Source organism: Anas platyrhynchos, chromosome 6, assembly GCF_047663525.1.
Source record: "Anas platyrhynchos isolate ZD024472 breed Pekin duck chromosome 6, IASCAAS_PekinDuck_T2T, whole genome shotgun sequence".
Lineage (NCBI taxonomy): Eukaryota > Metazoa > Chordata > Aves > Anseriformes > Anatidae > Anas > Anas platyrhynchos.
The window spans coordinates 9856373-9872252 of record NC_092592.1 but is presented as its reverse complement, the minus strand read 5'-3'; the positions used below and the strand labels follow the sequence as shown (position 1 = coordinate 9872252).

The 15880-nt window shown below is 45.1% G+C and overlaps 1 protein-coding gene across 9 annotated transcripts in view; it reads left to right on the top strand.

Annotated features, from left to right (window-relative positions):
* Nucleotides 1-15880, top strand: part of ARID5B (AT-rich interaction domain 5B) — a 114703-nt gene that overhangs the window by 61837 nt on the left and 36986 nt on the right. For 8 of the 9 annotated variants that reach the window (XM_038181619.2, XM_072040038.1, XM_072040037.1 and 5 more), the window contains one exon: nucleotides 14646-14758. In XM_038181619.2, coding sequence (XP_038037547.2) covers nucleotides 14646-14758 — 113 coding nt within the window. Of the gene's footprint in view, nucleotides 1-1806; nucleotides 1939-14645; nucleotides 14759-15880 lie in introns of those variants that run through there. The other variant, XM_038181621.2, reaches the window with a different exon arrangement.

The window sequence follows — 15880 nt, the reverse complement described above, 5'->3', positions numbered from 1 at the left end:
CGCCGTTCCTCATTTCACCTCTTTCTCCCCAGCGCCACCCGTCCTGTGTGTGCCACCAGCATAACTCCACTCCCTCTTGACAGCCCTTAGTGGTTCATCCACGACATTGCAGACGGGATGCCCACCTCATATTCCCTCTGGCAGAGATTAAATTAATTCCTCCATCCCTTGTAGGCCTAACCACAAACTTTGCAGAAGGCAAGGCTCATGCTTTCCACCCATTCAGCCCTTCTGGCTCATCCCAGCAGCGGAGCTGGGTCCCACGCACTTTCTGGTCGCCAAACAGCGAGGGAAGGCAGCTGAGGAGGGGGCACTGCGGCCGTCCCCCACCGAGCGAGGGGCGGCTGCGGCTGCCATTTGGCTCCCAGGAATAAAATTGTCTCATTTGCCAATAAAGATAAAGAAAGGGCAGGGAGGGAGGAGCGTAATAGGCTCAAAACACAATAAAAATAGCAAAGGAAACAAACAGTTTGTGCCTAATTCGAAACCAACCGATCTCCATGGTGATTGCAACAAATGTGTGCTGTGTTTGGCTTTTAGTGGAGACAAAGGTTAGAAATAGGAGTTTACACACTGTGTTACAAGATTTGGTTGGACGGGGAAGTAAAAGGGTTGGTACCGTCACAGCCAGTGGAGTGGCCATGTGAAGGTGCCCAGGGGAAACCGGGGAATAACCTCCTTGAAAATCCAGCGGATCTGGGTGTCGCGCATCTCCAGAAAGATGGGGCTTTATAAATTACCTTGAATTTTTGCTTTCAACAATGCTGTTCTGTGGAAAGGAGAGTCTGTCAGGCTGTGGCTTCAGACAAAAATAGCACGGTGGAAGAGCTTCAGAAAAGAGGCAGTAAACATGAAACCTTAGATAAATAATAGGACTAATATACTTGCCACAGTAAATAATAGGACTGTAACTCCCCAAAGGTCTTGATTGACATTGTCTCAAAGTAATTCTTTATGTGAAATAGAAGCTTGAGATAAAATTTCAGCCTTAATTTACAGATATTTGAGACAGAGGGAGAAGGGAGTGCATTAATCCTTACCAAAGAAGAAATTCCTGTTCATGGTAGCCTGAAATACTGTCATGTGATGAGTCAGAAAATTTTTATTGTTCGCATCTTCAGGGGTCAGGGATACTGAGCTCTGGCAGGCAGACTGGTCAGATAGCATTTGCAAACAGACACTTCTGCTTTTGCCGAGGCTGTGGGCACGGAAAGCTTCCTGTTTGCAATAGGTCTGCATCAGTTTTTCTTTTTAAAACAAGGATTTTAAAGGGAAAAAGATTGCAGTTTTGAAATCCTCAGTCATAATGAAAAGATCTCCAGAGGCAGCTGATGAAGACATTCAGAGTGTGTGTTACGCTGCACCAAGATTTAGAGTTTCATGAGTAAATATTGACCAGTTTGACCTTTGCTTCTCCTCAGTCAATATTTATCTCTTGGGACAATGAATCTTCATATTCACCTTAGCTGAAGTCCAGATCTACATAATAGTGTACTTGGAAATCTAGGAGAGGTGCTGGTTTGTCTTGGAGCTACTTTTATCTGTTTAAAATTAGATATACAGAAGCTTTGGCCATTCATGTCACTTTGTCAGGTTTCCTAAACAAAGCTAAGTCGGGTCACGTCTGGTCGGGAGGCTTCTAGGAAAAACCTCGATCCTGCAGCAGTCGGCATGGGCGTTTCTGGGAGCGGAGCAGTCCTTCTATTGGAAGGGAGATGAGGATTCCCGTGCAGTCTGAAAGCCCTTCCAGATGCTATCAGGAGGAGGGGACTGACCAAGATTAGTCAATAAAATTCTTGCTGTGTATTTCATGAGGCAGAGAAGAGAAGTTTTCTGAACCTTCCGCAGTCTTCCAGCAGCCTAATGCCACAAAACCCATCAGGTATTGTGCAGAAAGGGAAGAGAAGGCTCAGCACAAGAGACCGATGTGCAGGCAAGGTGGGTCCCACTGGTCCCCTGAGATGTGGCTTTTGGGGACAGGGCAATTGCTGGGCTCCTGGGCTGTGCCCTGGGGAGCAGGCATGTGGAGGTGGCCTTCGGCACAGGCAGGCAGCACGTTACACATACCTGGGTATGTGAACCAAATGCTTCATCTTATCAAACATTTGCTTTTTTTTTTTTTTTTTCCCCTGGTTATGCTTTTTGAATTGCCATATGCACTTCTTGTGATTTTTCAGTCTCGTCAAATTAGGCAGAGAAAGCCTGACAATTAACGCAGGATACATAACAAATAAAGCAATGTTTGGCATTTTTACTGTGCAATCAGTCAGTAACATTACAGCTGGCCTGTAAGTCTCAAATAAAATCTAACTTGTTTTTGTAATCTTCTAACTATCAGAGGTATTTGTTTGGGGAAAAGGCATTGAGAAAGAAAAGAATTTTAAAATTGCACAATTGCAGCTGAAAACAAGCGAGTGGGCAACGTCACGCGTTTCTGAAGAGCACGCCGCCGAGTTTTATAGTAACAGTATTTTAAGAATGCTGACGGCACGCAGGGAAGAAGTGAATAATTCCTGTTGCAAAACCCCGCCGGTTTGGTGGGTTCGGGCTGCTCGGGCTTAATCAGCCCTGGGTGTCTGCTAGGAAAAACAGGACATTAGAGAAAAAAAAAAAGAAAAAAAGCCTGCTGAAGCAGTGGTGATTTATCAAAGCTGCATTCAAATAAAATACAGGTTTGGCATCCTCGCTTAGGACAGGCTGCAGAACGCATTTCTGCGTTCAGGTGCCTTTTTTGCCGCTCGCCCCGTGGTAGCAGCGGTGTTATTTACATTGCGGGGATGGGCTGCGTCAGGCAGGAAATTGTCCCAGCCCCTCCAGCTGTATTTTAAATCGAAATGATTCTTGTTTTATTTTATGAAGTGATTGTGCAGACTTCATTTAGTAATCTCTTATTACATTTAGAGTCTCCGGAGCGCGCTGGGGCCGAGCCCCTACCTTAGAGCCGCCGGCTCTGCCCCGCTTTCAGCCCGCCGGGGCCGCGGCGGTGGCGGGCGGGCGGCGCCAGGGGGCGGCTGCGAGCCCCTCAGCGCGGCCCCCTCAGCGCGGCCCGGCGGGGCTGCGAGGGAACGGGCGGCTTCTGCCCAAATAAGGCGTGCGCGGCCGTTAGGCACCGGCCGGCCGTGAGGCGGCGGCGGGCGGGCTGCTCGGCCCCCTGCCCGCTGCCCGCACCACCACGGGGCGTCCTCACGGGCAGCAGCTGCTGCTGGCGGGGCTGGTGGCAGCATGGGGACGTGACCGGGAGCAGGGCTTAGTTAGGCCGTTGCCCCTGCTCTGCCTCCGCCTGGCTCCGTGAGCGCTCTCCGTCGTGGTGGACGTTTCACGAAGGCGTCAAGGAGGGAGCTGGCTCCATCAATCCTGCGCGGCACTGTGCTTACATCTTCATGCAGGTCGGTTGCACCTAACAAGTTGTGGTTGCAGTACGGTGCAATGGGAAGAAAAGAGAAAGAAAATACAGAGTTCTTACACTAAGAAAAAAAGTATGTTGGTTTCTTATATAACCCACTACAAATCAGAAGCGCGAGAGATTTAAAATAGTGTATTTGCCATTGTCATGTTTTGTGCATTTGGGTGATCATAGCCTCCTACCTGCTGTTGTCATTCCCCAAAGCAAGGTCTCAGGAAAGCATCCATTTTATGCTTTGTGTATGAATTTCTGCCTGTTTACGCGGCGTCCATCCTTTACCAGTCAATTAGACCATCTAATCTGACTATCTGCACGGATAGCACCGGCTGCATAGCCATTGTATTTCCGAGGTATGTAGGTCACGTCTCCATTGGGCACTGCTGACTCTGCTAGACAGCAATTTAACAAACGCTCGCTTTTGTGGGAAAGAAAAGGAAATATTGCTAGGAAAGACGTCTTGATGTTTGCTGCGTGCTCTTATTTGCCTTATATTTTTGAACGCACTCTAGTGGGAAGTCTACCTCGTGCGTTCTGCAGAGTTGCGATGATGTTGGCTGACTTGCATGGGTTTGCTGTGCGTTCCCCCTTCTTGCTGCTGCGTTTTTACTGCTTTTGTCTTGGCTATTACATAACCTGTTTGTGCCTGCTCGTTCTTCCTTCGATTTACTTTTTTTTTTTTTTTTTTTTTTATAACGTGGACTATCCTGGGAAGTGAGACGTGTGCTACTTGCATGGTGCTGTGACCCTCCTGCAGAAACCGAGCCCCCTGTCCATCACCTCCCCTCCCAGGGGTGGCCTCTGGGTGTAGAGGCCATAGAGGCTGGAGGCTGGCTGCAGGTTTCTGAGGGAAAGTGAAATCGGAGGAACCCCTGTGATGCTGCCCAAATGCAGCATGTTTCATAATGAGATAGGACAATTTCTTTGTTCAGGGCTTGAATGCTCCTTCTCCTTAGTCACAAACAGAGTTGTGCTGGCTCGGTTCAGTGCCACACTTAACACCAGCTCAGCCTCAAAGATATGAATGGCCCCAGCAAGGTCGTCAGAGGTCTGGGAATGCTCCAGGTCTGTACAAGTTAGACATGTACTTTGCTGAATCAAGGCTGTGGCTCTTCAAGCTCCTTGTCCTGAATAGCACAGTACTTTACTGTATTTGTTCGTATGATCTTGGAGTTTCTCACCAAACAAACCCCTGAGTCATCCAGTCTGGTATGAACCAAGTAGTGGCTCATCAGCCAAAATTACCAGCAAGCGCTTTCATCCAGTTCACCACCTTTTTTCCGAAGGAGAAAGGAGACAGCTGCTTGAGCAAGGAGCAGGGCCAGACAGCTGGATGCCTGCCGAGGCCGTCCAGCAGCAGCCAGGATCTGGCCCTCGGCCTGCCTGAGGCGGGACACCCAGCTCTGGCCGGGTGTCTGACAGAGACCCTCCAAGTGTGTGCGTTTCTCCTGCGCAGTGCCCCCAGCGTGCGGCTGGCTCAGGCTTTTCCTGGAAGGTCTTCCAGAAGCTGATGGTGCACATGCCCCAGCATACTGGCATCAGCTCTCGTGTGTTGACTCCAGTGCCTCGGTGTGCGTCATCACACCACCTGCTTTCTGAGTACCAGCTTTTTCTCCCCTTCAGGGCTCTCGCATTAGCTCATAAAGTCATTTCTTGGTCATTTTTGCTGAAACCCAGCACAGGTTGAACTTTCTGGGTGTCCCCCCAGGGCGGCAGGCCATTGTGCCACAGCATCTTCCCACCACAGTACATTGGGCTTCCAGTTTGAGGCAGCCCATGAAATGCCACCCTTCGGTCTGTCAGTGTCACCTGGGGCCCTTGCTCACAGGTTTATGCTGGAGCAGTGCTGGAGAGAGTTGGTTTTCCTTAGCCTCGGTGTTAGCATTGTGCCAGACCTGGTGTCATGGTGAACATTACTGTCAGGGACCTTGTATTTATTTCCCTGAAGAAAATGCTGAATATCATCAAGTCTAACAGCAACCCCTGCGGAATCCTACCAGAAATATTTTCATTTGATAGAAATTCCCTGCTGATGCCTGTGTTTAGATCTATCATTTAACCAGTTCCTAATCTTTTTAATGTATGCTAGAGTAAAATTATGTGGTGTTATTTTTTAATCAAAGTGTTATCTAGTGTTAAATCAACTGCCTTGCCAAAATGCAGGTAAGTTCCCTGCATGCTGCTAGTTTCTCTAATCAAGCTTGCAGTTTCAAAGTATAAAATAAGGTGCTTTGTTTGTTTTCTTTTTTTGTTGTTTTAAGATCTGGTTTATGTAAAACCGAGTCAATTGACTGACTTTAATTATATTCTTTTGCAAGCATATCATCTGGCTTCTTTGCAAATATGGAACAAATATTTACCAAACACCTCTGCCTCTTTTTGAATCATTAATAACAATTCTGTCATCTGTAGCCAGTAATAGGCGTACTCTGGATTATTTTTTTTTTTAATTATTATTATTTTAATTTGCTCCGGGGACTACTTGAATGTCACATGTTTGTCAGGCATAGATTTTTTTCTCTGAAGTCTTCATCTTCCCTTTTTACTTTGCCATACTAAACAATATTTAACATCTGCATAGATTTGTCAAAAAAAAACAAAAACAAAAACACCTTTTCCCCCCTTTTTTTTTTTTAACCTAAATTAGTCAGCAGGAAGAAACAAAGCCCTTACAGCAGAAGTCTTAATTAACTTCCAGCCATGCTGAAATGAAGAAAATGAGACTCCAAGCCTTGTCCTGAATCCCGTCACTGTCTTCCATGGAAACTAAAAACATTCCAGTTTGGGCATAATTAGCCAACCTGGTATTTGCAATGTCTCTAACTTTACTGTTAAAAACAATACCAGTCTGACCCATAATCCATGACAAATACCACCTTTTTGCTTTTTTCAGAGATTGTCTGGTCAGGAGGGGGGTCAAAACAACAGTCTGCAGCAAGTCATATGTCTCCACATTAATCCACACAAGGAAGTGTCTGTTTCAGTTATTTCCAAATGAGGAATGTTTTCTTTAGAGAGGTAGCAAATTGATTTTCCCCACATGGAGCATGGGATATCTCATTTCCAAAGCAAAACTTTGAGAAATGGCTACACAAGTCGGCTTTCTCCCCACGGGTTAGTGAGCGGTGTGGATCCTTAGCGTGGTGTTTGTGACCGCACGGTACTCCAGGTCAGTGCTGACATGGTCAGTTATACATCCACGGAGCAGAGGAGTTGCAGAAAGGAATAAACAAGTGTTTGGATTTAGAAAAAAAGTCCAGTAAAAATAGCTTTAATATTCAAATCGTTTTATGTGCAGCTTGTGTAGGCAAGAGGTGTGTGTTGGCGAAGGGGGTGGGTGACCTCCAGAGGTCAAGAACATTAATTCTTGGTAGGTGTTCATCTCTCACTACCGTGGGTGTTCTTGGAAGCCTGTAGAGAGTATCCCCCAACTCAGTCAATAGTTTTGTTCCTTCACAAAGGGCTGGGGTATTTTAGCCTAGTCCGATCCTTTCCTTTATCTTCCAGCCACGTTAAAATTCTGACTGTTTGATGCAACACTATATTGGTTGCAACGTGCTCCTGCCCACCAGCTCTGCTCTGTGTGCCAGGGCTATGCATGCCCCAGGCCCTATGCCTCGAATGCTGTTTCCAGGAGGCAGCAGCTGTTAAATAAACTTTGAGGGTTGAAAAGAAAACAAATGAAAGACAAGATCCTGAACTTGGGATTCAGAAAGGAGAATGAGGTGAAGGAAACAAAGAGACAGAGGAGACGAGGAACTTAAGGAAGCAGCTGAGACTCCAGAACAGGATGCAAGATTAACTAACCTTTGGACAGTTGTTGAGACTGTACTTAAAGCTAGCAGTATGCTTGTCTGAACTTTCAGATATTGCAGAATGCCAGAAGCCCCCTAGAGGGGTAAGTGTTAAAACCATTAAAACTGTTAACTTTCTATTCATTACATTTTAAAAGGTGCAACATGTAAGCATGTTTTTCAGCCAAGAGCTAACTTTTGCCAGGTTGCTCTAGGAATGTCCTCAGCAACCAGCTATTTGCCACCTGCCAGCAGGGATGGTTGGTTCGTGGATGATCTGGAGATCTGGGACTGTGCTTCTCACCGTGACTTTGATGGCCAGGCACCTCCTATGCCACCTCCAGCTTTTGTTTGGTACCCGACTTATGAATAGCTCTGTGATGTGACACGTCCTGCTGCTTCCACCTGCCTAAGAGAGAGAGTCTCCTAGTCTGCTCTGTGTCTGCAGCCAAGGGCCAAGCACGCAGGTACTGCAATTTGTGTGAGGGAGAGAGAGAGAAAGCTGAAAAATATAAGGACTGGCACAGTGCAAAGGGATTCTGCAAGGAGATGTTCTGTGGGGTGTCTGACACCTCACAGAAGGAGAGGAGAGACTGTTGATGCATTTAGCAGGTGTGTTACAGCTTGTCTCTTGGGAGCACAATTCTCTTGTGTAACCAGCACCCCAGCACGTCTCTGTTTATTAACTTCTCCTTGCACCCTCCAGTGTGCCACCCTAATTCCAGCTTTGTGATTACCTCCCTCATGCTTAGGGCTGATCCGGCTGTATAGGCCCACCCTAGGTGTAGACCCATATCTTCCCCTGGACCTTCTATACTGATGACCCTGTACAGTTTTACAAGTTTGGGCTTTTTTTGTATTGTCAAATTCTTGTAGTTGGCAAAAGTACTTTTACTCCTTCTCTTCATCTTTCCACGGGAGAGAAAACCGTTCACAAAACCACACTGCCAAGCAGATTCTGGCTGCAGTTAATTGTACGGCCATCAGCAATGCTGAGCAGCTATCCTGGTAAATGCCTCAGCAAAATACAGTGATGGCCTTCCTTACCTACTACCATCTTTTTTTCTCCTGGTTTTGAAATGTTTCTGCGAAACTGGAGTACCAGCAAACAAGAATCAAAAGTTGTATCTGGAAATACTTAGGCAGGTCAGAGAGGCCTGGAAAAGGTGAGAACTTTGATCCCAGACGTTATGGTTGCTTAGATGTTCTCTGGAGTAAGTAATGTGGAATGAGCAAGGAAAAGGTACATGTTTTAGGCATGAGTAGAGGGCTGTTTACTTACATGGTTTGCTGAGCAGCCAACAAGGTCCAAGGTTATTTTGGACTCGGCATGAGTAAGTGATCCAGGTATGACAAATGAGGTAATGCATTCCAGGCTCATTAAAACCTCTTGGCTACACCACTGATCTTGACAAAGTGCCAACATAGCTTGACCTCAGCTGTGTGAAGGCCACTGTTTTTTTTAACACCCTCCCTATAACAACACATCTCTAACATCAAAGCATGTGCATCTAGAGAACAGTGTTATGAGAACAAGTGAACTCATTGGACTTCCAGTGATAATCAGCCTCCCTAAAAATATACATATATGTAGTTCCATTGTGACTAACCTGCCGGGTTACCCCAAAACCATGGTCATTGTCACTTGACTTGCTTGTGCACCCCGGGCTGTCCATGCACTTTGCATTCTCAGGATGGACACGGCTCAAGTAAGGCTGGCTTGATAACAGGGAAGATGATATCTCCACCTATCTTTTCTGCTTCTGATGGTGCTCTGCACTCTTCCACCATATGTGGTGTTTAATCATGGCTGATGCGGGCATCTCCCATGGATCTCATGGATTTCCCATGGATCTCATGGGAGATGCCCACATCATTCTTTGCCTGCCCGGAACTTGGCATCTCCATGTTTAACCCAGAGCTGGGAGTTGAACTTGTCAGGGAGGCTTGGAAATGCTCCCGTTCTCCCTGTCCTGCTGAGCAGACAGGATGTCTAAAGGCTGGGGAGCTGGAGGCCATCGTGGCAGAAGAGCAGTGGCCACAACATTGCAGAGCTTTGGAGTGGGGCAGCACAGAGCTGTCTCCCTGCACTCACTTTCTGGCCGTGTCCCAGTCACCTGCAGGATCCTGGTGCTGACACAGGCTGCTGAGAGTGCTGGAGGGGAGGATGTAATTTTTGAGCAATGATGCTCTACAATGGTTTTGTGAGCACAGAGGACCTCCAGCTTCTAGGAAACACCTAGCTGGCTTGAGCAGCATCAGCCATGAGCTCCTCTCTTCTTTCTGTGGGTCTCTTGCTTTGTGCCTTCTACCAAGCTTATCTCCAACACCCAGACTTGACTTCTCTCCTGGGGTGCCCCTGGACTGTCTGTGTTTGGTTCGGGTGCTCTGCAGGCAGCTCACAAGAACAAGCTTTGGGCTTCCAGATCTCTGGGTCAGCATCTTACTGGGGTAAATTTAGGTCAGCACAGGTTTGCCAGTCTACATCTACAGGTAATATAATTCTCTGTGCTGTGCATAACACGGGGTTTGCATTCAACCTATCAGGTGTTATCAGTTTGTAATAAAAACACGTGGGACATGGCTGGTGTTTTGGTACTGCAGAGTTTAATCACCATTTGGGGAGGAGGAGGCAAGGAACTACTACAGTTAAATTACATCAGGTACAAAACTTTTTTCTTCTAAAGGCAGGCGTATGTGTGAGGGTGAGGATTTGGCACAGAGGAGAAGGTGGCAGCTTACAGACCTCAGCTTTCCTTTCACTCCTGCCCTGTGAAGAGCAGGGCTGTGTGCTCTTACTTTTGCTCATGTGTGGGTAGAAAAGGCATTTCTACTCAGTCTCAGGGGGTATTTGGAAGGAGCTCAGCACAGCTGTAGCCCGAAAAAGTTGTTTCCTTTACTCTTGGCTTTTTCTGTCTGGCTTAGTCCTCCTCATCCTCTCGCTCCAGGGAGCCCATGTGTAGGGGAGAAACAATACAATGCAGGTGGGAGGGTTTGACTGCCTCCTCCTGCAGCTTACCTGGGTACCTGAGAGGCTCCCTCCACATGCATGTGGCTGGATGTCACCCAGGCGGGCATGGGAGGAGGATGTCACCCAGGCAGGCACGGGAGGAGAGTGCTTTGCACCCAGAGCCTCCAGCCACGCAGTGAAGAGGAGCTGGCTGGCATCACAGCTCCTGCATCGTCCCCTTCTCTCCCTCTCCACCAGCACAGCCATAAGCTCTTCTCTCTTCGCCTGCCCAGCCTCTGCATCCCACTCAGTCACAAGTTAACCTGACTGCAGGCAGCAGTTTGTGTGACCTGTGGTGACTACCTGTTTACAGAAAACATCCAAGGACCCTATCAGACAAGGAAGAGGAAGCAACATTGCTGTCTCTGGGCAGGGCCCTTTAAATAATTTTCTTTTCCCTGGGAATTCACAGCTGAGATGGCAATAAGACGTATTCCAGAATGGGAAAAGTTGTTAAGATACGGTTGTCATCATGGTTGTGTAACTGTTGATATTTGTGACATACGTGTTTCACACACTTTCGCTTAATCAGAAGCACAAGACTTTTACCGAGCAGTGGTTAGCTGAAAAACAAAGTCCACGCCACAAGCATCCTAGTTAATAATCACCCCTTTTGTTCTTTACTGTTAGAAACACTTGCGGTTGGATTAGGTCTTCATTCACCTTGCATTCTTGCTTGATTCCATGTAAAGACCCACTGCCCCAGATTCCTTTTCAAGAAGTAGGCAGTGCAGCAGGTGCTGGTGGTGATTTCATTGTGGGGCCAGCCAGGTGGTGGGCTCCGAGGAGCAGTTTTAAGTGGCACCAGCCTGATCCACTGCGCAGGGAAACCAACCAGCGTGCTGATACAAAACTGGCAGCAGGGGAGAGCTGAAGCAGTCCCTCAGAGCTCCTCGTGGTGGGTAAGGGTGACTGGCTCTCCAGTGACGTGTGTGAAGCTCACCAGCCCCTGTGCTCCTCTGCCTCACTCCTGGGAGCGCTCCTCCTAACGCTGGGCATTTTGTGGCTGGGTGTGTTTCACCTGGTCATACCTGGAGGGTTTGCCAGGGTTCCGCAGGTGAAGCCGCTTTCCATGCTGTGCTCTTGATCGCTGTTGCGCCAAGAGATGTTGTAAGGAAGATAATTCCATGTGCGTTGCCGTTTGCTGAGTGAACCTGCCGTTTGGGTTGACTGGCAACCTGGGAAGAAAGTCCTTGAGTCAGCAAGAATCCTTTGAATCATGCACTATGTAGAGGCACAAAAAACTTCCCAGCAGCACAAGGGTTCTGGTGGACATTTCAGTAACCCAGTTTCCCCCTCTTTGAGAAACATCAGGAAGCACAATGAAAGGAAAAAAGACATGAATTGGCAAAAGTGACCGTCAAACGTACAGGAAGAGCAGGCTGTTACTTGCACTGTATCATCCCTCTTGTGTGCCTGTTCAAGGCACTTTGCCTGAAGAGGTGGCAAATAAATGCAAATGTTTTTCTGCACTTATTTATTCATTTTTTTTTTACTTTAATTCACTTTGATTTAATTCTCACCTTCTGGGAACAGACAAGTTACCAGTTCTCACTGGCACAAATGCTTTCAGGAAATGAATTTGAAAGCCATATGTGCAAACATGTAAAGAAATTGAATTGTTTCAGATATTCTCAGGTATTGACGCCATAAGTCCCTCTCCAAACAGAAAGCAGAAAAAAAACAAAGGATATTCCCTTTACTATCCAGTCCGTATTCAACATCCAACGTTATCAGGAAAGCTGACTGAGATTAAGCCACAACATGTTCCTTAAATTGCTTTAAAATAATTATGAATAAGAAATTCAAGAAATCTGCAGTGTGCTCATGAATATGTCATAAATGAAACAAAAAAAAAAACCATGAAAAAACAACCATGTGCCTTGTTGTAAATTATTTGTTCAGTCCTTGTCATATTTTCTTGCTCAAGAGAACAAAATGGATCTAACTGAAACATAAATAATCTTCGAATAATGCATTTATTTATAATGATTTAGGGAGCAAATGTTAATGGATTTGTTTCAAGTGCGACTGGAGCTATTTCAAATGTTTTCTTTTATGGAGCAGATATTAGAGGCAAGGGCCTTGTCTTTTGGTATTATCTCCAGTGGCTGCTTTTTCGTTAATTGTGCGCCTGACGTGGAGCGGCCCGAAGCGCCGCGCGGTGCTGCAGGCGCTCCCTGCCGCAGCACCTCGGCAACTGGGGCAGCGCAAAAACCCGCCGTGGTCATGGTCTTGTGCCAGGTCTGCCGTCGAGGGCTCCAACGCAAACAGTGTTTGTATGCAAGCTCGATATACCTGGAATTCAGTAACAAATGCCTTTTTGCTTTTAAGGCTTTTAGCAAAACATTAGGAGTGCTTTATAGTGTGATACAAAGTACAGTGCCAAAACTCAGGATAACAAGTATGTTTGGAAAACATTGAGCCTTGAACTACTTTCTTTGCTTTAAAAAAAAAATAATAAATAAAGAAGAATAATTCACATCCAAGCATATTTGGTCCACGTTGAACCCCTCTCCCACTGCTGGTTGGGCTGTGTCAGGGACCCATTCGAAGGCTAGACGACGTTTCCACGTGTGCGCCGGGGCGCAGCACACGGCGGAACCACTGCCATTATTCGAGTGCCCTTCCAAGGAAGGTACAAGCGCTGGAACCGGCCGTCAGCAAGGCCTCACAGCTCACGTGTGGTCCGTGTGAGAGCAGCCATCCCCAGCATGGTGTCAGTGGTGGGGACAGCAACCTGGGCTCCAAGCCCTCGGTGCCTGCCCCAGGCCCCAGAGCCGCTCGCCCGCTGGTGGGAGCAATGGAGCAGCCGGGGGCAAGCAGGGCGAGTGGCGGCGGTGCGTGGCCGGTGTCAGAGTGACACTCATGGCACGCCGAGGCTTCCCACAGCGTGGGGTGCAGTCGCATGCTGGAGCATTCATGAGTACAGATAGGAATCAGGCAGATGTTTGTTGGCTGGAATGGGTAATAATTTCTTTATCTCTTTGTTTGATTTTGCATGCTAGCCTCACACGACAATTTCAAAATTGCTTTCTGCAGTACTTTTCAATAAGCAGAATGAGCTTGGCTGGAGATAGATGGAGATATTTCTGTAGGGAGATAAACATATTTTTATACATACACAAATAGGGACTCGCAGACGTACACGTATGTATATTTACTCTGTGTCAGTGTTAGGGGAAGAAAGGATGAGTCTTCTGGACTTTTTGGTTTTAAACCCATGACTTCTATTTTTGTCAGAGCAGACCACATATGACACTGTTATTCAAACTAGAAAATCAAATTAGCACCCTTTATTGTGTTGGCAAACTAATTAAAATGTAAAATGTCCTGAAACCACTGGCTTACTGTGTGACAAATGTAAGATTAGAAACAATTAGAAGGCACTCAAGAGGTTTGTGGTGTTTAGATTTCTGACATTGTTCTAATCATCCCTTTAAGTAATGAAAACAATGGTTACCTAGAAATTAAAGGTTTAAAGGAAATTATCTTCTTCAGTACAGTCATTAGTTAATGATTGTTTATCACTTTAAATGTTGCCATAGTAGTTGGAGGCTGATTTTGAAATTTGAAAGCAGGCAGGACACTGAATAATGAACAAACATCTGCTTCATCTCTTATTTCTATATGCGGTCATAATTTCTATTGTAATATCGTGATTGAAAGATGAATCTGATATTTTTTTATGATGATCCATATCCCATTCGTAGTGTGGCTCAGCATGGCCAGGATTTAGTCACTGTTATTTCAGAGCTGTTTTATCTTAAAAATTGGACAAAACTGAAAGTGATTCATGTTAATTTATACGTGTGGTATGTAACCCTTATGAAACAATCAATCACTTATTTCAGTACTTGTCAACTTCTAGAGCTAGTTGTTACGTTTTTTGATCCATTTCAGGACTCAGGGGTAATTTAAAAAAAAAAAAAAAAACTTTTTTAGAAGAACTTTGACAAGAATGACAGGGTATATAAACATTTCTTGGAGCTGTAAGGAATTTCAATATTTCAGAACATTTCCAAAAACAGATGTTTCCCAAAGTTGGAAATAGTAGTTAGTCCTCTTAGTTGAAGATTGAAAATAATAAATGCAGCAGGCTGATTAATGCAAAGTTACCTATTAATATTCTATTTTCTTCTTTTTTGTACCATGGAGAAATATTCGTGCTTTCTCCCCCAGTCCTTCAGAGACCAGTGTTTGACTTTGTATTAATTAGTTACGTGAAAGTAGAATAGATTAGCCTTGGGGAATATGATATAGAAACGTATAGTGTGTCAAGATGTAACCCATGGAGGACGGGAATCTCGTAATAAGCATTTACTGTAGACAGATGTGTACGTTTCTGTGACTGATTGTAGTGGAATTATTTATTATGCTTTCAGCTGTTAAGAATCCAGTATAAGACAATGTACTCAAATTGTTCTCCATTAATTTTCAGCGCCAAATCTTAAAGGCAGACCACGCAAAAAGAAGCCTTGCCCACAAAGAAGAGATTCATTAAATGGCATTAAGGATTCCAACAATAATTCTGAAAGCAAAGCTGTTGCCAAGGTAAATCACTTAATAATATTCTTTTCAGTACATTCTCCTTTTTTAGATACAGCCTTGCCTTTGTTTCCCAGAACACTGTTTTGAATTTAGAATGTAACTTATTTTCTTGGGGAGATAAATGTAATTTTTTTTCAACAGTTTTATTCTTCACGTTAAATCATGTCTGTGTTCAAAGTTACCAGTAACTATAATCGCCTAACAACCTAATGCTATCAGCGTGTTGGTAACTGGTAGTGCTTAAGCTTTCTTGGCACCACTGTTAGTTTTCACATTCTGTGACACACAAACATAGTTTGTGACAGTATCTTCAAATTAAAAATAAACCAGGGAGCAGTTCACCCTGTTACAATGCACTTCTAAATATAAGTTTGAAGATAAACAGAGTATGAAACAAGAGCTGCTTAAATAATGGTTTCTAAGAAGCACATACAAATGAGATTACCCTGATGTTACAATCTTGACTTTAAAAAAAAAAAGGGGGGGGGGGGGCAGTACAAACGTTTAACAAAAGAAAAAAAGAAAAAGACTGTTTCTTTAATACTTGGTGCTGAGCTGCGTATTCATTCCAAGGTTCAGTGTACGGAGCCTTCTGTATTTACTGCAGTGCTTAGCCTATACTGCTGGTAAAAATTGGATCATTGGTTTGTGTTTATAGGCTTATCTCTTAGGTATTTGGGGGTTTGTGTCTTTTCCTTAAAGCTACTTTAAAAAATGAGCTTCTATAGTGTAATTTACATCCTATTTTCTCAGTTGTTTGTGTGGTTTTAAATAAGAATTTGATTTTCTCTTAAAAAAAAGTAGCGCAAATGTCTTCTTTCAAGATGATTTAATTTGAAACTGTAAGATGCAAAGATGGAAAATTACTTAGAGCAATACTTGTAGATTTTTATCTATGACAGAACTTTGTCACTGTGATACTTTCTAGCCCTTGCTAAACATGTTTGCATAGACTGAATGTTTAGGCCAACTCCTCCTAAGTCCATTGTTTCACTAAATTAGATGGATGTGTATCTGGAAAATGCTTCCATTGTTGTGACCATCTCCTTAGGAAATACAGTGAATCTATAGATCCATTTACGTTCGTATTGTTATAGGCAGTGAATGTCCTGGGAGATTAGGAGG